Consider the following 25,730-nt stretch of genomic DNA (forward strand, 5'->3'; position numbering starts at 1 on the left):
ACGTTCCCTATCACTGTAAAAATTCCAGTCGTGATCGTCCAACTATCGCCCGGGACTTTCCCTTGTTTGATTAGCGGTAGCGAAAACAGCTTGCCTGCCTTGGACGATTAGCACATGTCACAGTCAAGACCTGAAGGTCTTGCCAATTCCGATAGCCAATTTCATTCCAGACAAAGTTTTTATTCGCAATATATATGTGTATGGTAACCATTGCCTTCGATTTAAACGCCATACAGAGGTCCAGAATTGTACGGTAACCTACCGATACGAAAGTACAGTATTTACAGGTTTTTGGAGCCGCCGGTAACGAATTCGACCTTGGAATAAAAAAAACTTAAATTTTAGGGAACACCGCTAAATAACTGAATTCGTATTTGAGTAATTAACAAAGCATATCAAAGTCTACCCAGTATAGAATATTAATTAAATGAATGATTTCAGCGCCAAAAAATGGTGCTCGGTGAATATCATGAGCACAATATAAATATATGATTACCTGAAAAGGAGACATTATCTGCATTCTCCTAAATCCTTGCTCCAAGGTACTTGTAATACCTACGTGCAATTTATAGAATAATTACGAGAATGGTTAAATGATGCCTTCATTTTTCAAGCATAGCTTTCGCAGCTGCCAACTTCTGCAGGGTATCGAACACGTATTTTAGAACGCCGGAGAGTAACTTAAATAATTTCTTTCTTTCTGCGGAAGATGTAGTCGAAACCGCATTCCACTTTTTGCTCATTGGTAATCTTTTACTTTCCCTGTCAAACGTTTCCATATTTTCGTTAAAATTTAACTAATACGCTAAAATTATTTCTAATATATAATACAATTTCTTATTTCTTCTGTTTCTACCTTATAGCACTCAAATGAGTTTAATAGCAGTGATTGTTAAGCCCTCTTAAGTGGAGGCTTATTTGGCTGTGCAAACACTCCGGCAGTCCCGATTGGCCTCACTTGCAAACTGCCCCGTGCCGACTTGCGTATTCCCAGGCACACGCTACCATCATTAATTTAAGTATTGACGGACTTTCCTTAAACCTTGTACCAATAAAATTATTCGTGAAGAAATTTAAGTTTTGGGTCTATGCTCTTTTTTCGGTGTCCTTGTCCTGACCACATTGCGCTGCTGTGGGGCATTTGGATTCCTTTGCTATAAAAGACACTACGATAGGGTGCAGTGCACATCCTCTGCTTATGCCTGCTCCACTATCTTCTCCGCTAGTCTTCGGCCTAGTTCATTAGTCTCCCGTGGTCCCTTCTTTTATATATTTATTTATTTAAGACACATTCCTACAAGTAGACTATCCCCTGGCGATAGCATGACGATGAAAACAATTTAATGAAAAGCCTACTTACCAACGAGCAAAGTAAAGGGACGAAAGTTCACTCATTAGATATAAAAAATACGCATACTTTATGATAAACAAATTAAATTTGAACCAAATAACTCAATTCCCAACGCTCCCTAATGAATCACAATGACACCAATTAAGAAGCTAGGAACTCTTTTTCTTAATTTTTTTTTAACATTTGAGGGAAAGATCTTAAAAATTTCTTCACCGAGGTTATTGTACCACTTAATTCCTCTATGCTGAATGGATATCTTCAAAGTGTCCATTTTCGCTTCTGGAACTTAATCTTGAACTTGTGATCGTTCCTTCATATGTAGCAGGGTGAGTCCAGCTCTTAAGCTATTTCCTTCTAAACCAACTCTTTAACATACGCTTCATAGGCCCCGCATACCATACCTACTTATGGTTTAACAAGAAGCAATGTTTATGTCCTTACTTTCAAGGGTTTCTCTTCCAAGCGTCATAACATCATAGCTGTGACACTGTTCCCCTTTTCTGCCTCCTTAAAGAATAACTGGAATTCTTTCGTTGAACTTTTTCAGCCTTTGAAATATTCCCACTCATGTGAGCCATGCCTTCCTTCAATGAGGTTCTCTGTCAACGAGTAAATATGGCGAAGCGGTAATGACGTCATTATCTTATAAAAAGTGGCTGAAACCCTTTTCGTTTCTGCATATTTACGCTTTGGAAGGATGGTTGAATGGGGCAGATGTAATTTTCGCCGTAGCTCATGTTTTCCGTCCATTAGCTGATTCCAATACAACAGTCAGCTATCGGGTTAAAGACACCTTTGACTCCATCATACATTTTTAATCTAATAGTCGGTGTCATTTAAATTGTGTGTTTTTTCTTTATATATTTAGTATAAGAAGATAAAAGTATTATTTGAGTGATGATTTTTGGAAAAAACACTTTTCTTATCCACATGCATTATTTTCTGTTGCGCAGCAGTGAGGCTAGGCAATCACTTATTTATCTCCGTGAAAGTTTTACATTTTATTATTCTCCCTAAACAGAAAAAAGGTACTACATAGGAACTTGATCACATACATACTGGAGTAACTATAGGAAGCCACAAAGGAGAACCGGTTTTACTATATTTACAGAAAGGTTACACATAGAAACATTTTTAGACAGCATTGGAATTTACGTAACATAAATTCATTATGTGGTATAAAATATATGGAATATAACCTCCGTAAATTGTCTTGTAAACAACCAAGGCTATATTTTTCATTATTGAGTTATGATTATTCGATTACAGACATGAATGCGGTTGTAGACTTTTTGACCTGTAAACAAGAAGCAATGTTTATGTACCGTAAGGTTAGGTTTAAGTGAAGAAATACGGCCAATTCATAGAGTGGAGGGAGGATAGATGAGCAGTAATAACCGAGTACTTCCACTTATAATAAAAATATAAGTAAAACGTGGTAAATAAAAAGATGCCTTAAGGGGAGCAAAACTATACCACATAACAAAAGGAAAGGAACATTCTAGGTGGGTTCTTTTTTACAATAACTCTAAAGCCCCATTACGCAGTGAAATATTATGCAAGGGACCTTTTAATAAAGACGATGGTACATCTATTATTAAAGATTTGAAGAATGAATCTTTTATAAAAGACTTAGGACTTGTATGTACTACGCTACTTTGAGCAAAGAAAAAACAAAATCTTTGTCAAAGAAACAATATTTCATTTTTAAGAAAACCAAATTAAAATGGGATACGAATAATTCTTTGCTTTCGCAAATATACTGAGTTCTGTTACCTTGTTGTCTTAAAAGAAGACAACGTTGTCGTAATCGTCGTGTTTGGGATAGGCCGTGGATTGCAATACGTAATGACAATGGAATTCATCCAAATCTAATTAAAGACCAGAAAAACTACATCAATTATCTAAGAACCGAAGTTAATACTTATGATTATATGTTAATAAAAGTAAAACTCTTTATAGAAAAGACACTCATTTTAGGACTTCTGAGTTTGAGTATAATGATTTTTTATTGAGTTTCTTTTTTACGAAATGGCTAAAAAGTACACTTGGACTGTTGAAACAAAAAAAAAACACTTTCCGAATACAAATGCCATGAAAATCAGTGCAATCCAAAACATGCGGATTATAGTATGAACAGATATAAAAGACAAGAATTTTATCGAAGCTGACATTTGTCGCTCTCTGCGGTCGCAAAAATCTCAGAGTGGCCATCAGACAATCTTCAGCGCTATATATGTACAGCCTTATATACGATTGGCGAGGGGTCAAGCCGGATGCGATTGGTGGTTGCTCCAAATGATTGTGTTCCTTGATTGGCTGAGGTGGAATTCTTGATTTCGGTCAAAGTTCTTTCTTTTGATCAGCCTATCTCATCACCACCATCCCTTTCCAGGCATCTCGGGTGCGGCACGGCAGTGTTTTGTTGTCTTCTCATTTAATGGCACGGTCACTGTTGTTGGCATGCTCTGCGAACGCCGATTTTTTCAAGTATTACAAGAACGGCGTTTTATTATGAACGGTGAATAATTATTATGTACAAGAAAGGCGTTTTCTCAAGTATTACAAGAAATGTATGTGAATTCTTGAACGATAGAGTGGGCACAATCGGGGAACTTATTTCTTTCTCTGATGCAACGATCTAAACATGGCTAAATAATGCTCAATGCTGAGCAGAAGAAGTCTGTTACCGAGCGAATTGCGAATGGAAGGAAGCATTTCGGTGGCGGCTTAGCGAGTTAACATCGGCGAGGCACTCTGGAAAACGGCACTCGAAAAGCAAGAAGCCATTAAGCGAGCGAGCGAATCCATCTCCCCCTCACCGCCCCTCCCCCATCCCTCCCCCCAACCCTCACGTTTTACGCTCCCATTTTTACTTTCAGCGATTCTGGAGATCGCTTCCGTTCTCGCGATCGCACTCAAGTTTCCCTTCTTGGCCTCGTTGCCTACTTCCGCGCCCTCACCTCCTTCATCCCCCCCTCCCCCTCACCCCGAGTGGTGCAAAATGCATCAATGGCAAATCATTTTGGAACGCTGCCACCCATGCGTTTACATGGGATACGAAATAACACTCGGACTAAACGTTCGCACCTGCTCCTAATTATTAGTAACATAACTAATATTATTATAATTAAGAACTGCGACGGGCGTGCAGAAAGCATTACACACACTTTAAGCGAATCAGGATGGAAGAGACTCGGGGGCTGCGCGATAGACTTTGATTGATTGAGGATTTGAGAATTAATATCTTTCAGAGCAGCACGGAGAACATAATTTTAGAACACCGTTATATTTCTAGGCCCAAAATAAATCAAAAATTAAGAGAGATATTTTGCCGAACTAATTGTGTGGGAGATCTTTTTTCTCCTTAGAATTGAAGGACTTTAATAAATGGTGTGCAACTCCGCGGTAACATTTTTTTTATTTGTCCTAACATAACACATATTGAGGCGACTTGGGGGCGGCAGATGTCGACTAAAGTCACATACTTCTGGGATATGCCACCGCGTCACTGTTTGGGTGGCTCCAGCTTTTCCTGACTGATTAAGGCCGCTTTTAGAGGGCGATCTGTTAGTGCAGGACATTTTTTAAATCCATATTGTATAGTCTAAGTCAGGGGGTAGAGGGAGGAAAATCGCAATCGATAATAGTGGGTCAATTAGTTTCGATAAATTACATCATCTTTGAGTGTGATTCGAGTCGAGTCTATTGATTTCGGAGACACGACAATGCTGCAGTGCATCGAAACCATTAGTGTAGCAAATCACTCGTAGAAACTACGGTGCATTGTCTGAACATCGAAACATTGTTGTTCTACAGTGCATCTAAGAACTCATTTTAATTCTTCTCGAGGCATTGGAATAGTATCCTTCTTGTTGGTATTTTTCTGCGGTATTGGTCTGGTTCCTTATCTTAGGTGTTAAGTTGTTAAGGTGATAAGTTGTTCCTTCTTCCTGAGATGTTTCATGACATCGTAAGATGATAATCACCATACGAACGGTCGCTAATTGAAATTTAGTCTCGGGATGATGATTCTCTCTCGTTAATTTGGCAGGAGGAGTTCGGGCTAACAGCGCCAACGGAGCGTCGAAAAACTAAAAGAGACGCCAAATTTCACGCTGTTCTCGGTGCGCTAACAGATGATCGTGCTCCGTAGCTTGTGAAGTAGTCGGCTTAACTGGCCGTAAAATCCAGAGGGACCCTTATATCTGTGCGTGCTCCATTGTCACTCTGTGAACAAGTGGTTATAAAGAAAAGGGAGCATATCCTGTTAGCTCGCGGCGATATGATTTTTAGTGCGAATTTATTACACGTAAAATGAAATAATATTTTCCGTATTAACTGAATTTTCACTCAAATTACCAAATGATTTCATTAATTTTCATTTAATTTAAGGCTATCATGTATTAAAAATATGGTATAAGTAAATTACTTTCCCAGGTTACTAAACCTGCGAAAAACAGTCACAAATTTTCTTCATCAGTTTTCAAATAACAGTTGTGCCATCATGATTTCTACATGTAACAGTGCATTTAGACCTCTTATGAAGCTTCGAAATACATTTTCATCAAAGAACACTTCGACGATCGATTGGTCTTTATATACGCCTATATTGATGTAGATGAACAACTTACAATATTTTACTTTTCATCATTCAATTATTCAGCGAGAACTAATTTTACTTCATGACGTGGATCTTTAAATTTTATGATAATTGTATTGTATTATTTTACCGTAAAATCCGAGAGTAAATTTAAGAAATATTTTTTAGCAAACGTAGCATTAAAATCCATGGGATATTAAGATAGTTGGTCACTGTCATGTGGGTACGGATTATATCCGTAGAATATTACCAAGTGCCTCCTATAGGAAGAATAACACAATTCGTCAGTACGATTTAACTCCCAAACCAAGCTACTTCAACGACGCTAGAAAACAGAATGTAATCATTTCGATGGCAGCCGAGAAACCTTCAAACTAGTATTTAAAAGTGCTTATGGTTATTTAATCAAATTAAATCAAATTTGATGCACCATTAGTTTGAATTGTGGAAAAATATGGGTTGGGGAATAATTATTTATGGATTGCTGAATACAAAAAGTTCTACTCTGCATGCCCATGGGCTGTGCTCTAACGTTGTGCTCTAATCTAACGTGTCTCTCAACGTTTGCCTAAATATCCAAAGGTTTGACTGGTAAGGAAACGAGTTTTTATGGAGGGATTTCAAATGAACCGAAAAAAGAAAAATATTTCAAAAATGTTTTCTTCTAAGTTTGAGCCCATATTGGATTTCATGAGTCATTCGTACTATGTGTAGGAAACGGTAATAAGCGAGAAAGCTAGATCAAACAATTACCGTTCATAAGTTCTGGCTAATTACTCTGCCAGGCCTCAATGGAGTTACTATTACGTGTGAGCCAAGAATTTTACCCAGCAGTATTTAGTAAAACGCCATTGGAGTCTCACTGAATTGAATTTGAAGTTTTGTATTACACCCATATTTTGCCGTGTGGCAGGGATGGTATAAAAGGCAGTATTTTGAATAAAAGCATGTAAATTGCGGTCGGTATTCCAATATGTTGTTTTGCAGTGTAATTGATATCTTTCATGATTTAACGGAAGGCGTAAGAAACTGACCGACGTGAGAGTATTAGTGGTTGTTTGCGAATTGGGATATCTTTATCCTGGAGATTGGGCAGCCAGCAGCACAATATTTTCCACTTGTGATGAGAGCATGATGAAGATTTTCCTTGTTGACCCGAAAACTGACCACTCACTTATTTCACCGCTCAAACCTAAGCATTTTTGTCTCGCCAGCAACGCTTCACTTTCCACCACATTTCTATATTTCTCTGCTTGATATTTTCATTTCCTTTAGTATTGTCTCTTCCATAGCATAGTCTTGGTCGGCCCAGTTTGGTCTTCTGGCTTTTGAAAAGTTCCTCCAGCCATTGTGAGCACGAGGGCCACCCTCCGTCCCACTCAACGTTCATTTTTTCCTGCTATGTTTTTCAATATCCTAATTTATCTCAATATTTAATCTATATTATAATGGTGCTAACTATATAACTAATTATTCGCATTGCTCGCTGGGGGGCAGGGCTCCCCCAGACCCCCCCGAAAAAGGCCTGTAGCCTGTAAAGGTCATTGTGGGAGGTCTTACACTTTTTGTTTGCCACTTGTTACTTAAGGATCGTTTACTTTTGAGTTGGCTAGATTAGGTATAAGCAATATTTCCACTTTCACCACTAAAACGAGAGCAAGGTGCGAAAATGAATTTTTATAGAAGAGGAACGTTTTTCTGAGGGGCTAAAAAAGTAAAATAAATTTCGACGAGTCTGACAGAGTCTTTAAATCATTCCATTCAAATACAAAAAATGCTGAGACCATATTCCACTGTAACACCCAAATCATGCATAATATCATAACATAACGACTTTACGTATTACAATGAAAAACACGTTTGTTAATTATTTTTCACATAAATTAATCAAATTCTTGATATATGATTAAGATGTGACAGATGTTTCCCTTCGTGAGCTTTAAAGAGAGACGGTACACACAATATAATTACGTAGGAACTGAATATAAATATCTAGTGCAGATGCGCCTTAGGCTAATATGACGAATTTTATCGAAATATTATTAATCATTATCGCGAATGATTTCACTTCAGAAATACCTTCAATAATAATATAAAAAGTTTTAATGAATCGGAATACACAAATATCTCCAAACAGCTTAATTTTCCAACGCAATGCGCAATTAAGTAATCCGGTGAGTAGAAGATGACAGCCTTCGGTGAACAAGACGTTGTGAATGTCAAGATTTCGATAATGTTTACAGTTGAATAACTTAGTCACTCAAGGAAACGTGATTTTCGCAAGACAAGTAATTGAATAAGAAATACCTTTAATGGCATTTATCCTCCATATTGTATTATTCACTGCCTTTGATGCACCAGCTCACGGATAAAATTGCACTTTAAAAAGGACATTAACGGAAAAAAGAACGTAAACAAAAATAAAAAGTTATCGCCATCATAAAAAACTAAAATAAAATCATTTTTACCTACCGATATTTTATGGAAGTCTCGTTTAAAAGCCTTTCTACTACAATCGTGTATCGCCAACAAGACACGAATTACAGTCTACAGCACGAATCATCTTTGTAAAATGGCATTATGTGCACTTGTTAACTATGAAATTAGTAATAACTACCCTTTCGACATAATATACCAAAAACAATAAGAAATTTCCTACCTTGTATTTGTCCCCTTTTCATTTGAATACCTACGCTTTGATGTAAACAATTTTTTGTTCATGTGGAAATTAGACGTAAAGAGATAGAAATTTCAATAACTACTTGCTAAATTTCCTACCTTATCTTTATCAGTTTTTTGTTTCAATCCCTTTATCCTCTTTTCCAATTTAGATTCTCTTGCTTTCATAAGCAAAGGTGTTGCTATGATTATTTGTTTCTATGATCGCCGCGCCGCCATTGGATTTTTGTGGCAATTTTTTTAACTAATCCCCATACTCAATTTTAATTGAATGGACTGATGAATATTTGGAAATATATTGTTTTCATAATTTTTCATGGGGTTTCAGACAATTTTTGAGGTGGTGTTCAAAAGGCTTTTTGCCGTATCTCGTCTCGTTCACCCCAAACATTTGTATTATGAGTGAGTCATCGTAACTCGGCTTTATGGTATATAGATACTATATGAATAAATATATATACTGAGGAAGAAAATTGAAAGGTTGTGAATTTGATAAGTCACAGTATCACGTACATCAGTTGATCATAGCTAATTCCTCCGAGGAATTCCCGTGGATAGCTGTGTCCATCTGTGGCGACTTTTTTTTTGTCCATTTCAATGCGAGGTGGAAGACAACACATCTAGTAGCCGACTGGAGAATTTGTTTTGTTAAATTCGTGGCTATGAGCATTGAATCGGGCTATCTGCTGCTTACCTGGACAGCCCAACTGGGCCTTCTAATTTTGATTCGGGCAACTATGTATTATGGCTATTGGTTGAGGAGCCATAGTTCTCTATGATGCCATATTCTATGGGTGCCTTTGTTGGATATTGGACAACAAGTGGCAGTAGTTCTTATTCAAAGAGTATTTTACATATTATTATAAAAGTATTTTTATCCACTAAATTCTAATCCAATCTAGACAAATTCAAATATAATTTCACTGTAAGATCTTAATTTGGTGTCTTTTGATACTTTTATTAATGATATTTAACATTGCCACTGTAAGATCTTAATTTGGTTTCTTTTGATACTTTTAATAATGATATTTAACATTTTTGAATTTTTTAGTAATCACTTATGTTTAATAATAATTCTATTTTTTCTGAATCTTGATAATTAATTTCGTTTTCTATTTTTCCATATTTTTTAAATCTCAGGATTTTGCGGATACCCGAATATCAATTATCTGAGTCATATTCGGTGTGACCGTCACGTTCATTGGAAAATATTATTGAATTGATTGTATTTACAGAAAAATTATTCAACCTTCTGTTCTTTGAAATATGAATTTTATTGTGTGTTACTATTTGTTTTGCGTTCTACATACATCCATGTGAAAACACACGCTCGTGTCTTTATAACTCAATCATTGAGTTTTTTTATTAAATTTTCAAAACATTTTTCTTTCATAATGTTTCCCTATGGTTTAGGAATCCTTTCTTATATTTACATTTTGCTTTGATGTCTATCCTCAGAATACCAAAAGGCCTCAAGAGGTACCCTGTAATCTCTGTCGTAGGAGTTGAGGATATGCTGTTTGTAACGACCGGGAAAGCGTTAACAGCCTTCTTCTCTGATAAATTTTGTGTATCCCAAGGAGCCATATTTTGTCAGAAAAATTTTGATATTACAAGAATCATTTTACCTTGAGCTCCGAGACGCCCAAGATTTATAATTATAATTTCACGAAAAACTCCTCGAAAGCTACTATAAGAAAAAAATAAAACAATTTGGTCGCTTTCTTTTTAAATTGACCGTCCCAGCAACAATCGAGTTCGTATTCCTACAAACTTCTTTGAGCATACTTCAAATTTTAATTATTATATACCACTAATGACTTTAAAAAAATTGATTTCAATAACTCATATTCGTATTTTTCTGAATGAACTTTTCAGCTATTTTCTTGTGGAATAAACGCTAATAAAAATCTATTAAAAAAAAATGAATATCATGTTTCGATGCTGGAAAATAATGCTTTAATGGGTAAATTATTTTCAAATGCGTTTGGTAAGCAATCATAGGATTATCTAGACTACAGTATCTTTTTGGTTCCTGCCTTTCAACCTCTGACTGTATCTCTTACCTCTCTCATTTATGCGTCGAGTGCTTTACCCATTGTTGTATTGCGGCAAGCTAAAGGTCCTTGGTTAAATTCCCGGGTGAGAGAAATTTCTTCTCGCGGCAATTAATATAAAAGCTGTATGTATGCATTGTTCCAACTTTTATCTTGCGAAAATACTTTTTTATTACCACCTCAAGGTATGAAGTCATCCAGTAATACTTTTACTGGCATGTAATTCGCTCTGATAACGGTTTACCTATCTCATAGGGCATATCTCGAGTATTTTTGTCAACGTAGCGTACACTGATACAACTTAAGTTTTTCCCGGTGAAGAATATTTAAGAATTCTTCTCAGGCTCTGCACGAGGTCATTGACTTCATCTCTGCCGGCGGTGTTTCGAAATCTGGAACGGTGATTTAAAAATACTTGGAAATGGGATGCAAGTCTTTTTCAAAACGTCACAAAGTAAGAAGTTAAGTAAGTTAACTGTTTTTCTCATTTACATCTCCTGATTTGAACACCATCGTGTATGAATTTTTCTTAATTTCTCTCCTAAATTCCAATTAATTTAAGGCTCTGTTTTAAACTTAGTTAGTCAAAAACTTAGGTAAAAATATCTCCCAATGAAATTTCGCGTTTGCAGCTGAACAATATCTTATTGAAATGTGGGAAGGAAACATCAAATGCTAAAAAAGATTATGTGACGAAATATGTTGCTACTAAGTTGCATTTTGTTCATCTGATAAGGATAGTAACTTAGTGAATTCTTCAATGGAATTTTTTTCGAAATATGTGAGGAAGTGGAATGAATATTCAAGAGTGAACAATAGATTCCTTAAACGTGATGAAAAATGACTCAAGACTAATTGATTTTCCGAAAAACTTTCTTGGGTGCTTGCAGAGTACATCATTCTTATCCAGTAAGTTTATTAGTTGTATATCCTTGATTTTAAGTAATCTATAACTATTCCTCATGCAGCATTGTGCACTTGTTGCTTTAGTTTAGCCAGTGCAGGTGGACGCCCAGTCGTATGTTGTCAGGGTTGTAGCGAGAGAATGAAAAGAAGGAAGACGAAAAGCATTGGATCCTCCCATTCCGCTGAAGTTCTTTCACTTGCAGCAGCAATGAATTTAAGAGAAATAGGCAATGAGACTGCCTGTAAGCCACTAAAGGAATCTGCAGTGACCAAATCTCGGAGGCAATAAGGACCCTTGAATGGTGGAGAAAATACAACCCCGAGTCTTATATGATGCCAGATGAAGAGGCCCTTTGACTGAGTAATTGTGTCCATGCAGCTCATAGAATTTCAGTGCAAGGATCTTTGAAAATCTGTGAAATGCCATGGACATAATCTTTACCCTACTAATGAGAGAATAAGGTGAACATAGAATTCAATTTCCCCGAGTGAAATTACTGTAGCAGGGGATATATATATGAAGTTACCAAAAGTCTTCTGGATCATACTGCATATCGAATCATAACGTGCATTTCTACAGATCCAAGTCTCTCGTCGCATATAAATTGCACTTTAATTTGAAAATACGGCTTTGACAGTTGTTAGGACATGCGCAATATAACTATACGTGGGAAAGTTAGCCTATGTTTCATGAATGATTGTTCATGAGCTTCCCTGAGCCTCTTCGTTTGGTAAAGGATGAAACAGGTACCTTATATTAAAACGTCATCACATTTATTCTATATGTCATCTAGCTATCTAACTAGCTATTACCGACCCTTTAAAAACAAATTTTGTATGCCATCGACCTTACACAAATTCTTCATTCACCGTGCTGATATTGCAAAACATTTCGTTCTTCCCTTGGGACAACCGTCATAGGAAGAAACAGAGGCGCGAAATAAGGACGTGAGAAGGTTCCGTGAACGGTTAACTAGAAAAATATGACGAGCGGCCACAAATCAGGATTTATTCCGAAGAAAACTCTTAGCATCATATCTGATAATTACAAAATTCACGCTAATTCAACTGGAAGAAAACTTCTTGTTTGCCGTATACGTAATTCTTGAAAATGGAAAACAATTCCTGAGCTCAGATAGTGAACCTGATAAGGACTCGTCAGATAGTGATTGAAAGAAAGTAATTTTTTCATTCCTGAAAGTGCTATTTGCTGTACTGTAGTAGGAAAAACTGTAAATTGTGTTGATTTTGTTTGTGTATTGTTTGTTCAGTAAAATGTTTCAAAGAAATAGCGATTTTTTCAGAAGCGCAAATTATTAAGAGTAATGACTGTGATATATACTAAGGAGATTTAAGTTGGCACTTTATTTGAGCGCAAGTCATAAATTAAAAAGTAATTGTACTTCTATGAAAATATACATAATCTGATGTAAGTGATATGCCTTCCGAAACTTCTACAGCTAGCAGGAGACCATAATATAAACAAGGTCGAAGGGCTCCGCACTTCAGCAATGCTAAAAATCCACCGTTGTCAGCAGGCTTATAATATTTATGGGAGGTTAGGAAGTGGAGGCCATTGATCATCGAAGGCTCTTGCCTAGAAACAGGGTTTGTTTGTTAATAAAAGTTCGTTTCCCTACTTTAAGCACCCGATCTAAGTCCATTATGCGTATATGGAATGCACTCAAAGAAAGAAGCCTTTCAGTGCACCTCTTGCAGTGCCCAGTGATTGCATAAAATGTCATTCGTAGGAATATTTATGAAATTTACTTTCTGGTTATTATTTTCTATAACTTTTGTACTCATTTTCCGGATATAAAAGTGAATATGACTTTTCGCATCCACACGCTTGCTTCGTTGCCGTACTCTCCGCCGCTGCCGGCCAGAACCGGAGTCGACTGCATGCTCGAAAAAACGATGTAAAATTCGGGGTTTCAAGTTGGTGCAAGATTTTACTTTAGATTTATAATATAGAAGCTTCATAAAACGTCTTGGTTTGACGACGACACCTTGCGGAAGTCGGCAGAAGTATCTACTTTTTCTCTACTTTTATGTAAAAAATTGGCTGAAAACAGGCACCGCCATTTTGTTATACATCTATGTTTAATGATGAAAAAATATCTTTAAAAACCCTTCTAATTGTGGAAAAAAACTTTAATTAAGACGGTATAACAGCTTTGTCAATAAAACTATTCATGAAACCACTGCACCAGGTTAAGTTGGATATTTTCAGAAAAAATCGAGGGTGGTCGTTTTTCGCTATTTGTTCAACTTTGACCTCAAATATATTGTTAACGTCATGGCACAGGAAAGAAATAATCTGGAAAGTTATGCAAAATTTATTTGTGAATATGTATGCGAAGTTTCAACTTCCTAGCTAAAAAAAAATCGTTTTTGAAGTTTTTACAGGCATTTTTCGATACTAGCCCACTGTGCGTCGGCGAAAATGAAGCTGTTAACCTGATGGTGAGCCCGAGCATATTTCGTAAAAATTAACCTACAAATATTTACGCGCGATCGCGATTCCTTATAGTCCCCTGGTTACCTTATCGTTTATGCCCCTGCTTTCTTGTCGGGAGGGGAGAATAATTGGGATTTGGGCTGCTTTCTCCTCCGTTTCCTCAGCTCCATGATTTCAAGAAGAGCGACTGATTCTCCCTCCGTCACGCGTCGAAACATCGCGCTCGTGGAATTGTATCCTCTCTGCTGAGTTGCTGGAGCGTGTATTTGACGATTGCGCATTTCATCAGTGGTGAGGAATCAGCAGCGTCTGTGCTACTTTTAATCTAATCCAATTGGATTCAAATCGTCTTTTCTGTTCGTAACCAGTTCTATTTTTACCACGCGCGGCATTACAGACATCTCGATGCGTGATCAGCCATAGAAATGATTTAAAACACCAGTACTTGGTTTGGTTGAAACCTGATTTTGATTTGGCCAATTTCCGTGCAACTTTTAGCAAAAAACTTGATTTTGGTAATTGTCAGTTATGTCCATGGTAGTACTTATTTGAAGTTAATCTGTATATTTACATTCAAATTAGACCATTTAAAAATTGATTCATCTTAATCCAAAAGTACATTAATATGATAAAATTGCTCTCTCAGGCGATTTGGGTTTATATTTTGTTTATTTGTTACTTTGTTCAGAAAAGACATCCAATGACGCGGTTGATCTCATTCTCATGATTCATACATTCTTCTCATACTGAGTGCAGGTGGTTCATAAGAAATTTTTACCACACAATCATCTTAATTTTTTAAAGCAATTAACTCGATAACGCTCATTTCATTACCACCATATTTTTCATATTCATTCAAGTAGTAGCCATTGTATTAGCATCACACATTGCATTTTCGTCGGATCATTGCATCACTACTACGACATCATCACTATCACAGCTGCATTTGTCCTTTAGATTTTTTTCTTTGTTCATGGATTTTCCTCTTTTTATGCGATACTTTTGTGTTTTGAGTGATAATAATCTCAGTGAGAAAATCATATAATTAAATTATCATAGTTGCATAAAGAGTTCTGCACTTTCAATTCCTGCATCTAATACACTATGAAAGATTGAAGTCATACCTTCTGTTCTCATCGTTAACTGTATCAGATTTTATGAGCAAAGATTTGTTTATGACTTCAATATGCTTATCGAATGAGTTGCAGAATAAATGGCAATGCACGGAATCGTGGAAGTAGGAAAAAGGCAGGGAGAAAAATGAGACCTTTCTATTAAAACATTTCATTTGACATTTTATTATAAAATGTAACAAGAAATACATATAAAAATCATTAATTAAAATAAATTATTTTTTAACTTTATTGTTAAATAAATTAATGGAAGAAAAATGTGTCGAACAATTATCGTCTTCCGGACGTCTTTCCCGTGTATTGACGTTGCTGAGGTTATGCGTCATAAGTCTCGTCCTTTGTCAAGTCGTACCAATCGGCTTATTTTATGCTTATCACTGGTCCTGAGCTGTGAAATTTTTCGTTCTCGGCTAGTCCATCTTTGCTACATTCATTTGAACGCTGATGTTGCGATAACATTGGATTGTTTTCTTCATTCTGACACAATGTTTCTTTGAGTATCTGTGACAAGAGGAACATTCGGCTATGGATACTGTTAATTCAGTAGAAGTGCCACTGTAAGCATTGCAGCCTGTCGAAGAGAGGCGAGAGTGTACTGACAACATATTGACCGCGCCAGAGCTTACTATTGACTATTAGCCACCGCTTTGATCCACGGGTTGGCTGATGTCGCTGTCAGGACTTACGGAATTCAATGCGGGCTACCTGTGAGGCACCATGCAAGTAAACTTTTTAATAAAGGTGGTTTGAGAAAATCAAAAGAATATGCAATTTTGCAACAAAAGCCTTAACTAGAATACTACGTAATTGATTAATATTTTTGTATGTTCTGAGGGAGTAAGGTTTACTGTGGTGAGGGAACAGTTGACAGTCTCAATCCGCCCCTGCACTCGGGCATCTCCCGCGAAATTTAAAGTAAATTTCGCCGATGCATTATGTGGCGTAGGGTGAGGAGGGGATGTTGGCAGATGAAGAGCGTGATGCATTGACTGTTCGCCGTTTGAGCTGGTCGAGTGGTCTTGCGTCAACGTGGTGCGTCTTTGGTCTCGTCTCGGGAGTCGATCGGAGTGCCGCTCATGGCATGGCCCTGGATGCGTGAGCGCGGTACGCGAGGGGCTGGGCGTCGAGGCCCCCAGCGGGGGCGTGGGGGCGAACGGGCACCGCCGCCTCCAGGCTCCTGGAGTAGTGTCCGCCGTTCCAACCGCCCCCGGAGACCACCTGGTAGGAGGAGTCGTGTCCGCCCCCGCCGCCTCCGCCGCCGAGCAGCTTCTTGAGTCCGATGATGGCGGAGAGCACGAGCGCCAGTTTGGCCACGATGAGGGCCTTGCCGGCGAGGAGGGCCAGTTTACCCAGGGCGATGGGGATGAGGGTGGCGCCGAACAGCAGGGGCAGCAGCAGTAGGGGCCCGATCTTCTTCAGCTTACCTCGCGCTGTTGGAGGGAGAGAAGAGAAAAAAAGACGCGTTATGTAAAGTCAGAGGGGAATAAAAGTCGTTTCAACTATGTACATCCGTTGGGTTATCGAATTTGGTCATTTAAACTATTCGTCAAATTTTTTCCCCAACTAATTGCTCTTTTACATGTGCGTGATTCAGGCTGAGTAAAAGAAAATAATAGTGGCATGTAAGTAAATGTAAAGTAAAATAATACTAAGAGTTTTTGTAAGTACCGAAGTCCATAATCTGTACGTGTAGCAAAAACTTTAGATGCAAATTAATTTCAGAGAATGCTCAACCTTGCGTTTGACTTTGGTTTTCAAAAATGTTATCAGAAGATAGTTAAGGGCATTTATTTAAAATATCTTTGCGTCGAAAATAAGTATATCCTATGAATCCTAATAAGTATATCCTAAATGTTTAGATGTTGCCGTGGCGTCATTTCCGCAGAATCGAATTCGCAATTAATCAGGTAGATGTTAGGAAAATGATTCGTCACGGCAAACAAAAATTGCTCCTCATTCAGCCATTCTCTTAAAAGTGTTATAAAAGTTCACATTTTATGATTTGGTGACGTGATTGAAAAATCGAGCGTCAGATGGTAGGTGGCCCAATGGCTAGTAGTCCCTCAGCAGATGTATCGCGGATTGTCTAAATTTTTGTATTGGCGCGCAAGCCACCTAAGCGGGCGTGTAGCGGGGGAATTTTAGGACAGAAGCCGTAAAAAAGGAAATGCTCTTACGCAGTCCATTGTAGCGTTTAAAAATGTCCATTATTGCTCGAGAAAATATGAATTCCCACATCTATCCGTTCGGAAAAATGTCTCTCTTAATTTATCGATTCTGTCGGACTTAGAAATATTGTGGGGATCTAAAATGTTGTCCTCTGTGTTGCTCTGAAATTTATGTATTCTCAATTGCTCCAAGCTAAGTGTAGCGCGTTGCCTCAGCGTCTCAAGTGGGCCGCAGTCTATTTCAATTTAGTTGATACATCTGCGTAACGCCTTTAGCATGTCATTAGCATTTTGTACGAATCGCGTAAGTTTACTTTACATTTTAACGAGTTCACGGATTCAGAGTTATCGAGTTCAAGTTTTTCTGCCCCGGAAAAGAAGTAGCAAGAGTGTGCTTTTGGGATGAGAGTGGGCTGTAGCTCCCAAAGAATCGTGCTTATACGTGTGTACGCATTTATAGGCGTGACATCTGTTGTACATCGAGAGAGGTTTTAAATTTCCTTTTAATATTCTCCACTGCGTGCCTCCTAAATGATCGATTGTGTTCCGAGGTCTTATCGTCCCAACGGAGAAGGGCCTTCACGCCGGACTGACTGACTCCTCGAATTTTCCAAACAGCCTCCGGCCAGTGAGAGAGATGAATACATTTTTCTTGCCTCGTTGTGGGCGCCGTGACTGTGCGCGCGGCGCGTAATGAAAGGTAACGGTCGAGGCGAGAAGATGGATTCGGCCGTGAACCAAAGGAGCGGCTAAGGGCCAAGGAGACGAGCTCCAACTCCCATTCCTGCACCCATTTCCGGCTTGGCGCTGCCAAAGTCACTCCCACTATCTAACCGATCCAATGCCCTTAGAAATAAGCTCCTTGCACGAGCTGTGCACATATCTATTTAAGAGGAGGCATGACTAAAACTCAATCGATCTATTTTGGAGACGAATTGCTCGCTTAAATATTACATTATTTTTTTCTTCATTCATCATGGTAAAGTTTCACTCATCATCACAGCTCTATCTTCAAAACCTATCTTTATGCCGACCGACCCGGGTTTGGCACCTCAGTACCATATTCTCCTTTTTTAATACATGGATTAACAACTTTCGCAAAGTATCGCCGGAGACGATTTCTTTAATTTCTCTTCCTAGAATACTTTCTTTTCGTGCAACAATTCCTAAGTCTTCCTACTCCTAGAAAATGGCGTTGAACTATGAAACTCGTTTCAACATGTGTTTTAGTAACTGTGGAATTTGCAATTGTATTTTATTATTATGATTAAAACACTTCCTCTAAGTTTCACCGGAATGAATTTTTAAAATCATACTGAAATTTTCTTGCTAAATAAAAAATGCCCTGATCAATATTTCTTGAGCTGTGAAAATGCTATCTCAGATTAGTCTAAAATGAAAATATTTCATGATCGTAATCACATTATCGTTGAAAAGGTCCACTATATATACTTAGAAAAGTTCGAGATGACAGCGCAAGTATTAGATGAGTAATTCAATAAAAGATTGAAAATGGGCCGCAAGAATTGCAATTTCCTCTTTGGGAGACACCTGGTGCGAGAAACTAAGCATGAGTCATTTTCGTGAAGAAAATTCGGATAACTATGGAAAAATAAGAGTGCTAGCTGAAAATCACTGCGTGGAAATTGCCTTGCAGTGGTAGAGGGGAGACCAAGACCACGTTGACCTTGGAAAAATAATGGTGAGTTAGCGAAGGAGTCGCGCTCAATGGGGAGCAGATTGAACAGCAATAGAAGAAGCGAACGGCCAGCAGAATAGCCCAAGCGAAAAAGAGAAATTCTTCAGTAATGAGAGCTTCTTGACGACTGGGTTTAATAACCGGTAAAGTAAGTCTTCGAAGTCATTAGGGTCCTTAGTTGAAACTAATGGATAATAGGCTACTGACGATAAATACTTGGGTCATTAGGAGGACATGGAATAGGTGGTGGATGAGAAAGCAAATGTACACGCAAATTGAAATGAAAAAAATATTTCATTTGTTTAAGTTTACTTGGGGAAAAACATGGGACAATCATCGAACTAATGACGAATGACTTCAAAATTAAGTACGGTAGAATAATCCAAAATAAAATTCATTGTATAATGTAGCGATGTTATTTTGGACGAACGCGCAATGCATCTAAAAAAATGAGATGGAATGGCGTTCCTAATTTCACGGAGGAAGAAGCTGCGATTAAGACTCCGAACCGATGATAATGTTACCCATCCTCCGTGATTATACTATCCGTCAAATTCAATTCTTTTCAATGTTGTTTCCCATCATTGTAAATATTATACGGTAAATATTAAGATTTAAAGGATCACTTCCCCTCATTTCCACAATGCGTTTAATTTTCTAAACCTACTCACATTCGCCCTTAATGGCAGCAAAAATGAATCTTAATCGGACGCCGCGGTGACAGCTCTACGTCGTCCTCTTGTTCTTGAGGGACTAATTTGGACTGCCGACGGGTTATTGTATTGTTGAGGAAGAGTCAAGATGTGGAAGTCACGTCTCTGTACTGATGATTATCTTTGGAGCATGATTTTTAAGTTGAAATATCGATAAAGAGAGAATTTTGGGGGATAGGAAGCTGTTTTTCCAAGGTTGATCATCTGTTGCAAATGAGGTTGTCTATGGATGGGGCTCATAGGTTTCCGTCCTCCTCCCTTGAATTATTTATCGGGCATGTCGCCTGGAGATGTCTCCAGCGGCGAGGGCGCCGTTATCTCGCGTTGTGCTCCAGGGACACGCTGCTGCTAGTGGAGGGCGACTGACTGAGATTCAAATCGACTCATGAATTATTTACGTCGCTATTGTATTGGAAACGGGGATCAGTTCCCGTGCCAACCGCATTCCGCTATTCCGTTCCGGCACATGCCGAAGACCCTTCCAATCCGAATTCGAATGAAGAGAGCTCACGTGTGCCATATAGCACCGTCTCCCGTCGAACAACGATTGACATCGGGGTCGTTTACTCAAACTAGAAATCTTAATTTATTGAAAAAATTCAGGATATGGATGCGAGGGATCGGGCGCAGCGAAATCGTCTTCATTCATCTATTCTCTATCAGGTAATGAAAACGGGAAATTTGCCGCCCTCTTTTCAGGACTTTATGACGTCACTAGTGTTCTGATCAAAGCACATGTTCAAGGAAGACCTTCAATTGAGGGAAAGAATTGTTTACATGAATGTAAATACAACGAACTAAATGGAGGGATGTTATGCATCAATCTTAAGTTTGCATATTTGTAATACATTGTCGAATTCCTTCTCTGATGCATTTAATCTCGAATTATTTTTTTTCACTTTTGACCTACTATGTGATTCATAGAGTCTCTTCCTGCAGCAACAGATGAGGCATCATTTTGACTCATTCAAAACTTATCCTCGTGGACCACCGCCCAAGGGAAAAGAATGGTGAAAATAATTGATATTCAGTATTCCATTCATTATAGTCAATCAATCAGCTGTGAGAAAGAGAAACTACCTTCGTGTAAGAAAAAGAAGAATATAACATGAATTGACTTCAAATGTTGCGCATTCTAAAGAGAGATTTCCCATTGGAAACTTTTGATTTAATAATTTAAAAGTTTGGCATGGTATAGTGTAGTACATATCCTATAGTTTCTTTTATTGCGGCCCGGTGAATGTGGCCAGGTGGTAACTTATTCTCTCGTCTCAGAATTCAACTTACCATAAGTATTAAAATTGAAAATGCCTCAAAAGTTACGTATGATTGAAACGAAATACATTAAAAAGAACGAGATGTTGGCTCCAAATCGGTAGTAAGCTAGTGAAATTCATTATTCCATTATTCTTAATTGATCCTAGTCGATCCGTATTAGAATTCCTGTATTCTGGGAAACCCTGGAATGGTATTTAGAGAAGGCGACCGACAGCCAAGGTCATTGGCGCCATGACAGATTGGTGAAGAGAGAGAGAACCTCGGCCTCAACACGAAACTAAAGGTGCAAGTGCTGCGATTGCAGACCTCTTCATGGAGCTCTCAAACAGGGATCGGGCGGACTAGGAAGAATCTCTACCACCACCAGGATATGAACCGAGACCCAATGGGTAGGATGAGAAATGATGATACAAAGAGAAGACATTTCTGTGTAGTTTTTTTTCGAATGCAGTCCGTGAGTTGCATGGGCAATCGACACATTTCCTCGCATCAGGCACATCCCGATGGACTCATTCTGCGGCCGCCGCTGCGGTCCTACTCGTTCGCGCGCTATTTCCCTCCAATGAAAGACCATCTCACTTTGAACATTGACTCGAGAAGGAAACACCGGAGGCGTTTTCGATTCGCACAAAAACTTTAGACTTCGGTCGTTACGGCTCGCGCCACTTCTTTTTTTTTTCGGCGTCACTCTTTTTGCCACGCCACATGGAATTTTGAGCGCGTTCGTTTTGGGCGTCTTCCTCCATCCTGCATTCCTCTCATTCCTAATGATAACACACTCCCCTTTACAGATAACTTATTTCGGCCTTCGTGAGGGAAAAATATCTCTAGCCTAAGTGATAGCTGTTTGAAGCTAATGCGAGAAATTCCTCATAGGAAATAATCACTTGTCTTGACCGAGATTTGATACCTTGTATTGCGCATTTGCGCCAGGTTAATTGCCACGACCTAGGAAAGAGTAATATCCGGCGTGACTCAGTGGAATTTGCTTATCATTGTAAATATAAAGCTGCGCTTTTGTAACTCCGCATAATTTGCTCAACCAATCATGGTTTCGACGTGGAACGAAAAGCGGAGAACATTTCCAAATTGAAAATTCACTCCACTCTATCTTTAAATTACTGTATATTTGTACCTGTGTTAATCCCTGACGATCCTGTCACGCCCAACCCGTGGTCGGTGAAATAGATCACGCAGAATTACGTAGTCCTCGTTCTCCATTTGCCGTGATTACCTTGTGCAGGGAATATGGAAATTACGTGATGAATCTTTCAAAAAAATTGATACTTCTTAATCTGTTTATATCGCAAGTGCTTTGTCTGTCCCTTTCTATTTTTTTACTTTTATTGCGATAGAAAATGCTCAGTATCCTGTTGTCAGATTTAACATTTTTACAAATTACTCATTAACAGTGTGTCTTCTTCCTGGGCGGAACCCGAGTTCCAATCTCGGTCAATGCAAATGCTTTTTAAGTTTGAAGGCACATTACATTTAGCTGCTGTAGACTCCGTGAAGCCACGTCCTTGGCACACCATGGATTATTTTCGTGAAAAATTAAAAAAATATTTTTCAATTAACTCGTCTCAAGAGACTGAAATTTTTGTACGATTTTTAAAAAAACAATGAAACTAACGGCCAGAATAAAAACGGCATTAAGATATGTCTGTCTAGGTACAATAAATACGAAATCTTTTACTCCAACCGTTAATAGGGTAAATTTTTCTCACATGACCCTTAATGATTTGAAACTGACAGGGTGTGCATGTAAAAAAAAAGATCAGGTTTTTTGCTCGATTGAATTAGTCTCAAACCCTAAAACAAATTCTCCATGATTTTAGGAATGGATCCGTGTCTCAGAATAATATTTACGCGATGGCTCATTCATAAAATTGAGAAACTGATACTTCTCAATCTGTGTAAGCTGTAAATGTCAAATTTGAATTTCGAGAGTAAATGTTTGAGCCCAGGCCACACTAAGTGACGATGGAATTTTTTAATTTCTTTCATTACCATAATTATTTAAACTAAGCCCTCATTTTTATTTTATTCCCACAGTTGATGTGTGGCATTCCTTTTATCATGGTAGACTTATGTTACGCATGATTACTTATAATATCAGGAAAAGTTATTGCAATGCCAGCTTGAGAAACGCCAAGCTGAAGCAAATAATGATTGTGACCTTTGGAGCCTATCATAAAAATTTGGATAAATAGATTTTTAGAATCTTGACTGGAATGAGAGGGAACACGCAGAAACATGCTTTTAAACTGTCCTCCACATATCTGCTGCATAATTGCTGTTTTTATATCGTATGCCACAAGGTGGTGTGAGATGTTGTTAGTTTTTAATTGCTTTTCATCACTTTTGATATCAAATGTCAAGAATAAATTTCAGCAATTAAGAAGAAATAGCTCTCGGACTTTTATGTTTACAGAAATTATGTTACAACATGTATTTTGCTTTTAGTGACGCTCTCACCCAGTTATTCTATGGAACCCTTACCTTGACTCCTTGATATCCTTAGAAGTCTAAAAATTCCATCGTCACTCAATGCGCTCTGGGCTAAAGCATTTAACCTTGGAATTTTAAATGGCCTCGCCAATTGTGAAATAATTTATATGGCTTTGACTGAGTTGTGGAATTTATAAATATTTCGGCTTCTATTGCACTCCAGTTTTTGAAAGTTGGTCAGATTCAGACTTAGAGAGATTACCAGCTTGAAAAGGGAGATTTTCTATTGATTAAGGGAGACCTAAAATCTCGCTAAAAATGTTACTTTTTACGTGTCGTTGCCATCTCAAGCATATTGTATGTCATTTTTTAAATAAAAAAATGATTCGAATGTCTTCTACTCGTCTGGAATACTATTTTTTTATATATTGAATCTAAATACGCATTTGAATTGCATTTATAATAATGAGGAGAACATTATTTTACTTTGATATGCAAAAGTTGCCGTGCGAAAAGTATAAGATGGGAGCAGAAAATATTTTCAAAAAACAGTCCGGATTTCAAATAAGAAAGACTTTCATGCAATTCTTTCGTACATGGTTAATACTTGAAATCACTGTGCAATGGAAGACGGAAACAAGCTTTTAGATTACCGTGATGCGACTCCAAATTGTGTGCTTCAAATTGTAGGTATAAAATTAAGAATCTCCCGATGATAAAGCAGCAAGAGTCCTCCCGGTATTATATCGTATTGGAAGCAAATACGAACGATTCGAGTTCAGATCTTAAAGGTTTTATTGGCTTCTTCATCAAGTGAACTTGGTGAAGATTTGTGTCTCACACAGTTAATCTCACCAGGACATCAAATTATTTGGTTTAGCCGAAATTCGAACTCGGATAACCCTATTGCCGGTCAGGTATGGTATGAGTTATACCTCCTGGGCATCTCCCTCCACGGAGAATGTCAGACTTTTTCATATAATTTTAGGAAGATGGTCTGGTGATGTAAGTGGAATACCTAATTAGCAATAGAGAGATCAGGGTTCGATTACCGGCCTCAGCTAAATGAGTTTATTTCCTGGTGAATTCGTGCGAATGACTTTGCAAGCGTGCGCGTAACTGCGCGCAAAGTTACTTGCAGTGCTTGGTGAAAATCGTTTCCTCGTTGCGTCCGAGAAGCATGCGAGTCGAGAGGAAGCGCGTGGGACTGAGAGACATACCACTTTCGCCGGTCAGGCTGCGTCCCAGCTTCTCCGCTTCGGACAGCTTGAACTGCAGGGTGTGCGTCTGCAGGAAGGCGAGGACCTTGTCGAGGAGCAGGGCGTCGAGATGGGCCTCTCGATCGGCCAGCGCCCTCGGCAGCGACGCCTCCAGCTGCTCCTCGGAGGCGGGTGGGCCAGGTTCGGGCCCCGCCGTGCGCACCACCTCCACGCCCTCCACGATGGACATCCTCTCTCGCCTCGACAGCCTGTCCACGGCCGTGGCGAGCTTCAGCTTCAGGCAGGAGGAGGCGCCGGCGGGCGACGCGTCGCACTCGGAATAGACGCGGAAGAGGAAGCGGAGGTCGCCGAGGAGAGCGGCGGCCGACGAGGACTCGTCCATGGCCCTGCCATCGGTCACCTCGTTGTCGGCGATGGAGGCGCCCAGTGCGAGCGTCGCGACGCACGCTGACGCCAAAAGGGTAATCCACAATCTCATGATGGCTGCAACAAAAAAGCACGTTGTTCTTCCCGCGGAATAACCGAAACACTTGGCGGCTGTGGAGCGGAGGAAGTCCGGTGGTTGAGTGACGATAGGCCATGGCTATACAGCGCCCTTTTATGCTGCCTGGGGGGGGGGGGGGAAGGGACCCCCCCACTACTCCCGCCCTCTATGTCCTCTTCGTTCTTTCTTCTCATCCCCCCCTCCACCCCTGACTCAAAGCACTCTAAGGGCCCGCTCTCTCCTTCTAGAGGCTCACACTGTGTTTGGCGCGGGTCCGCGTATTAGAGGGGGGGGAGTGTATTGTGCTCCCCCCACCGCCCCATTCCCATTATCTCCCCCAACACGCCTCGGCTACATAGAAGCGCGGCCCACTCCACCTTCCCCCCACTTCAATTGTCTTCCTCGTTGGCCGCAGGGAAGGGGGGGTGGGAGGGGTACGTCACTGCTGGAGGCGGCGCCGAAAAGAAGTGGAGCATGAGGAGTGTCTTCTTTCTCTCTTTCTTGAGAAAAGGACTCTCTGTGTGATG

General features: G+C 39.1%; 1 protein-coding gene across 1 annotated transcript; it reads right to left on the reverse strand.

Moving 5' to 3' along the window:
- Positions 1–15,791: 15,791 nt before the first annotated feature.
- On the reverse strand, positions 15,792–25,278 carry LOC124174166. Its single transcript, XM_046553275.1, has 2 exons — positions 24,720–25,278; positions 15,792–16,620 (listed from the first exon to the last, which is right to left on the reverse strand). Exons 1-2 carry the CDS (start codon positions 25,195–25,197, stop codon positions 16,265–16,267), a joined length of 834 nt encoding a protein of 277 aa, XP_046409231.1. The 5' UTR covers positions 25,198–25,278; the 3' UTR covers positions 15,792–16,264.
- Between the last annotated feature and the right edge of the window lie 452 nt (positions 25,279–25,730).

The sequence above is a fragment of the Ischnura elegans genome, chromosome 2 (genome assembly GCF_921293095.1).
Source record: "Ischnura elegans chromosome 2, ioIscEleg1.1, whole genome shotgun sequence".
NCBI lineage: Eukaryota > Metazoa > Arthropoda > Insecta > Odonata > Coenagrionidae > Ischnura > Ischnura elegans.

Excerpts from the sequence above, each read along its gene's own strand:
- LOC124174166 (XM_046553275.1), bottom strand. The coding sequence starts at position 25,197 with ATGAGATTGTGGATTACCCTTTTGGCGTCAGCGTGCGTCGCGACGCTC. Across the intron at positions 16,621-24,719 it reads CAGCCTGACCGGCGAAAGTG|CGCGAGGTAAGCTGAAGAAG; the intron begins GTATGTCTCTCA and ends TCCCTCCAACAG.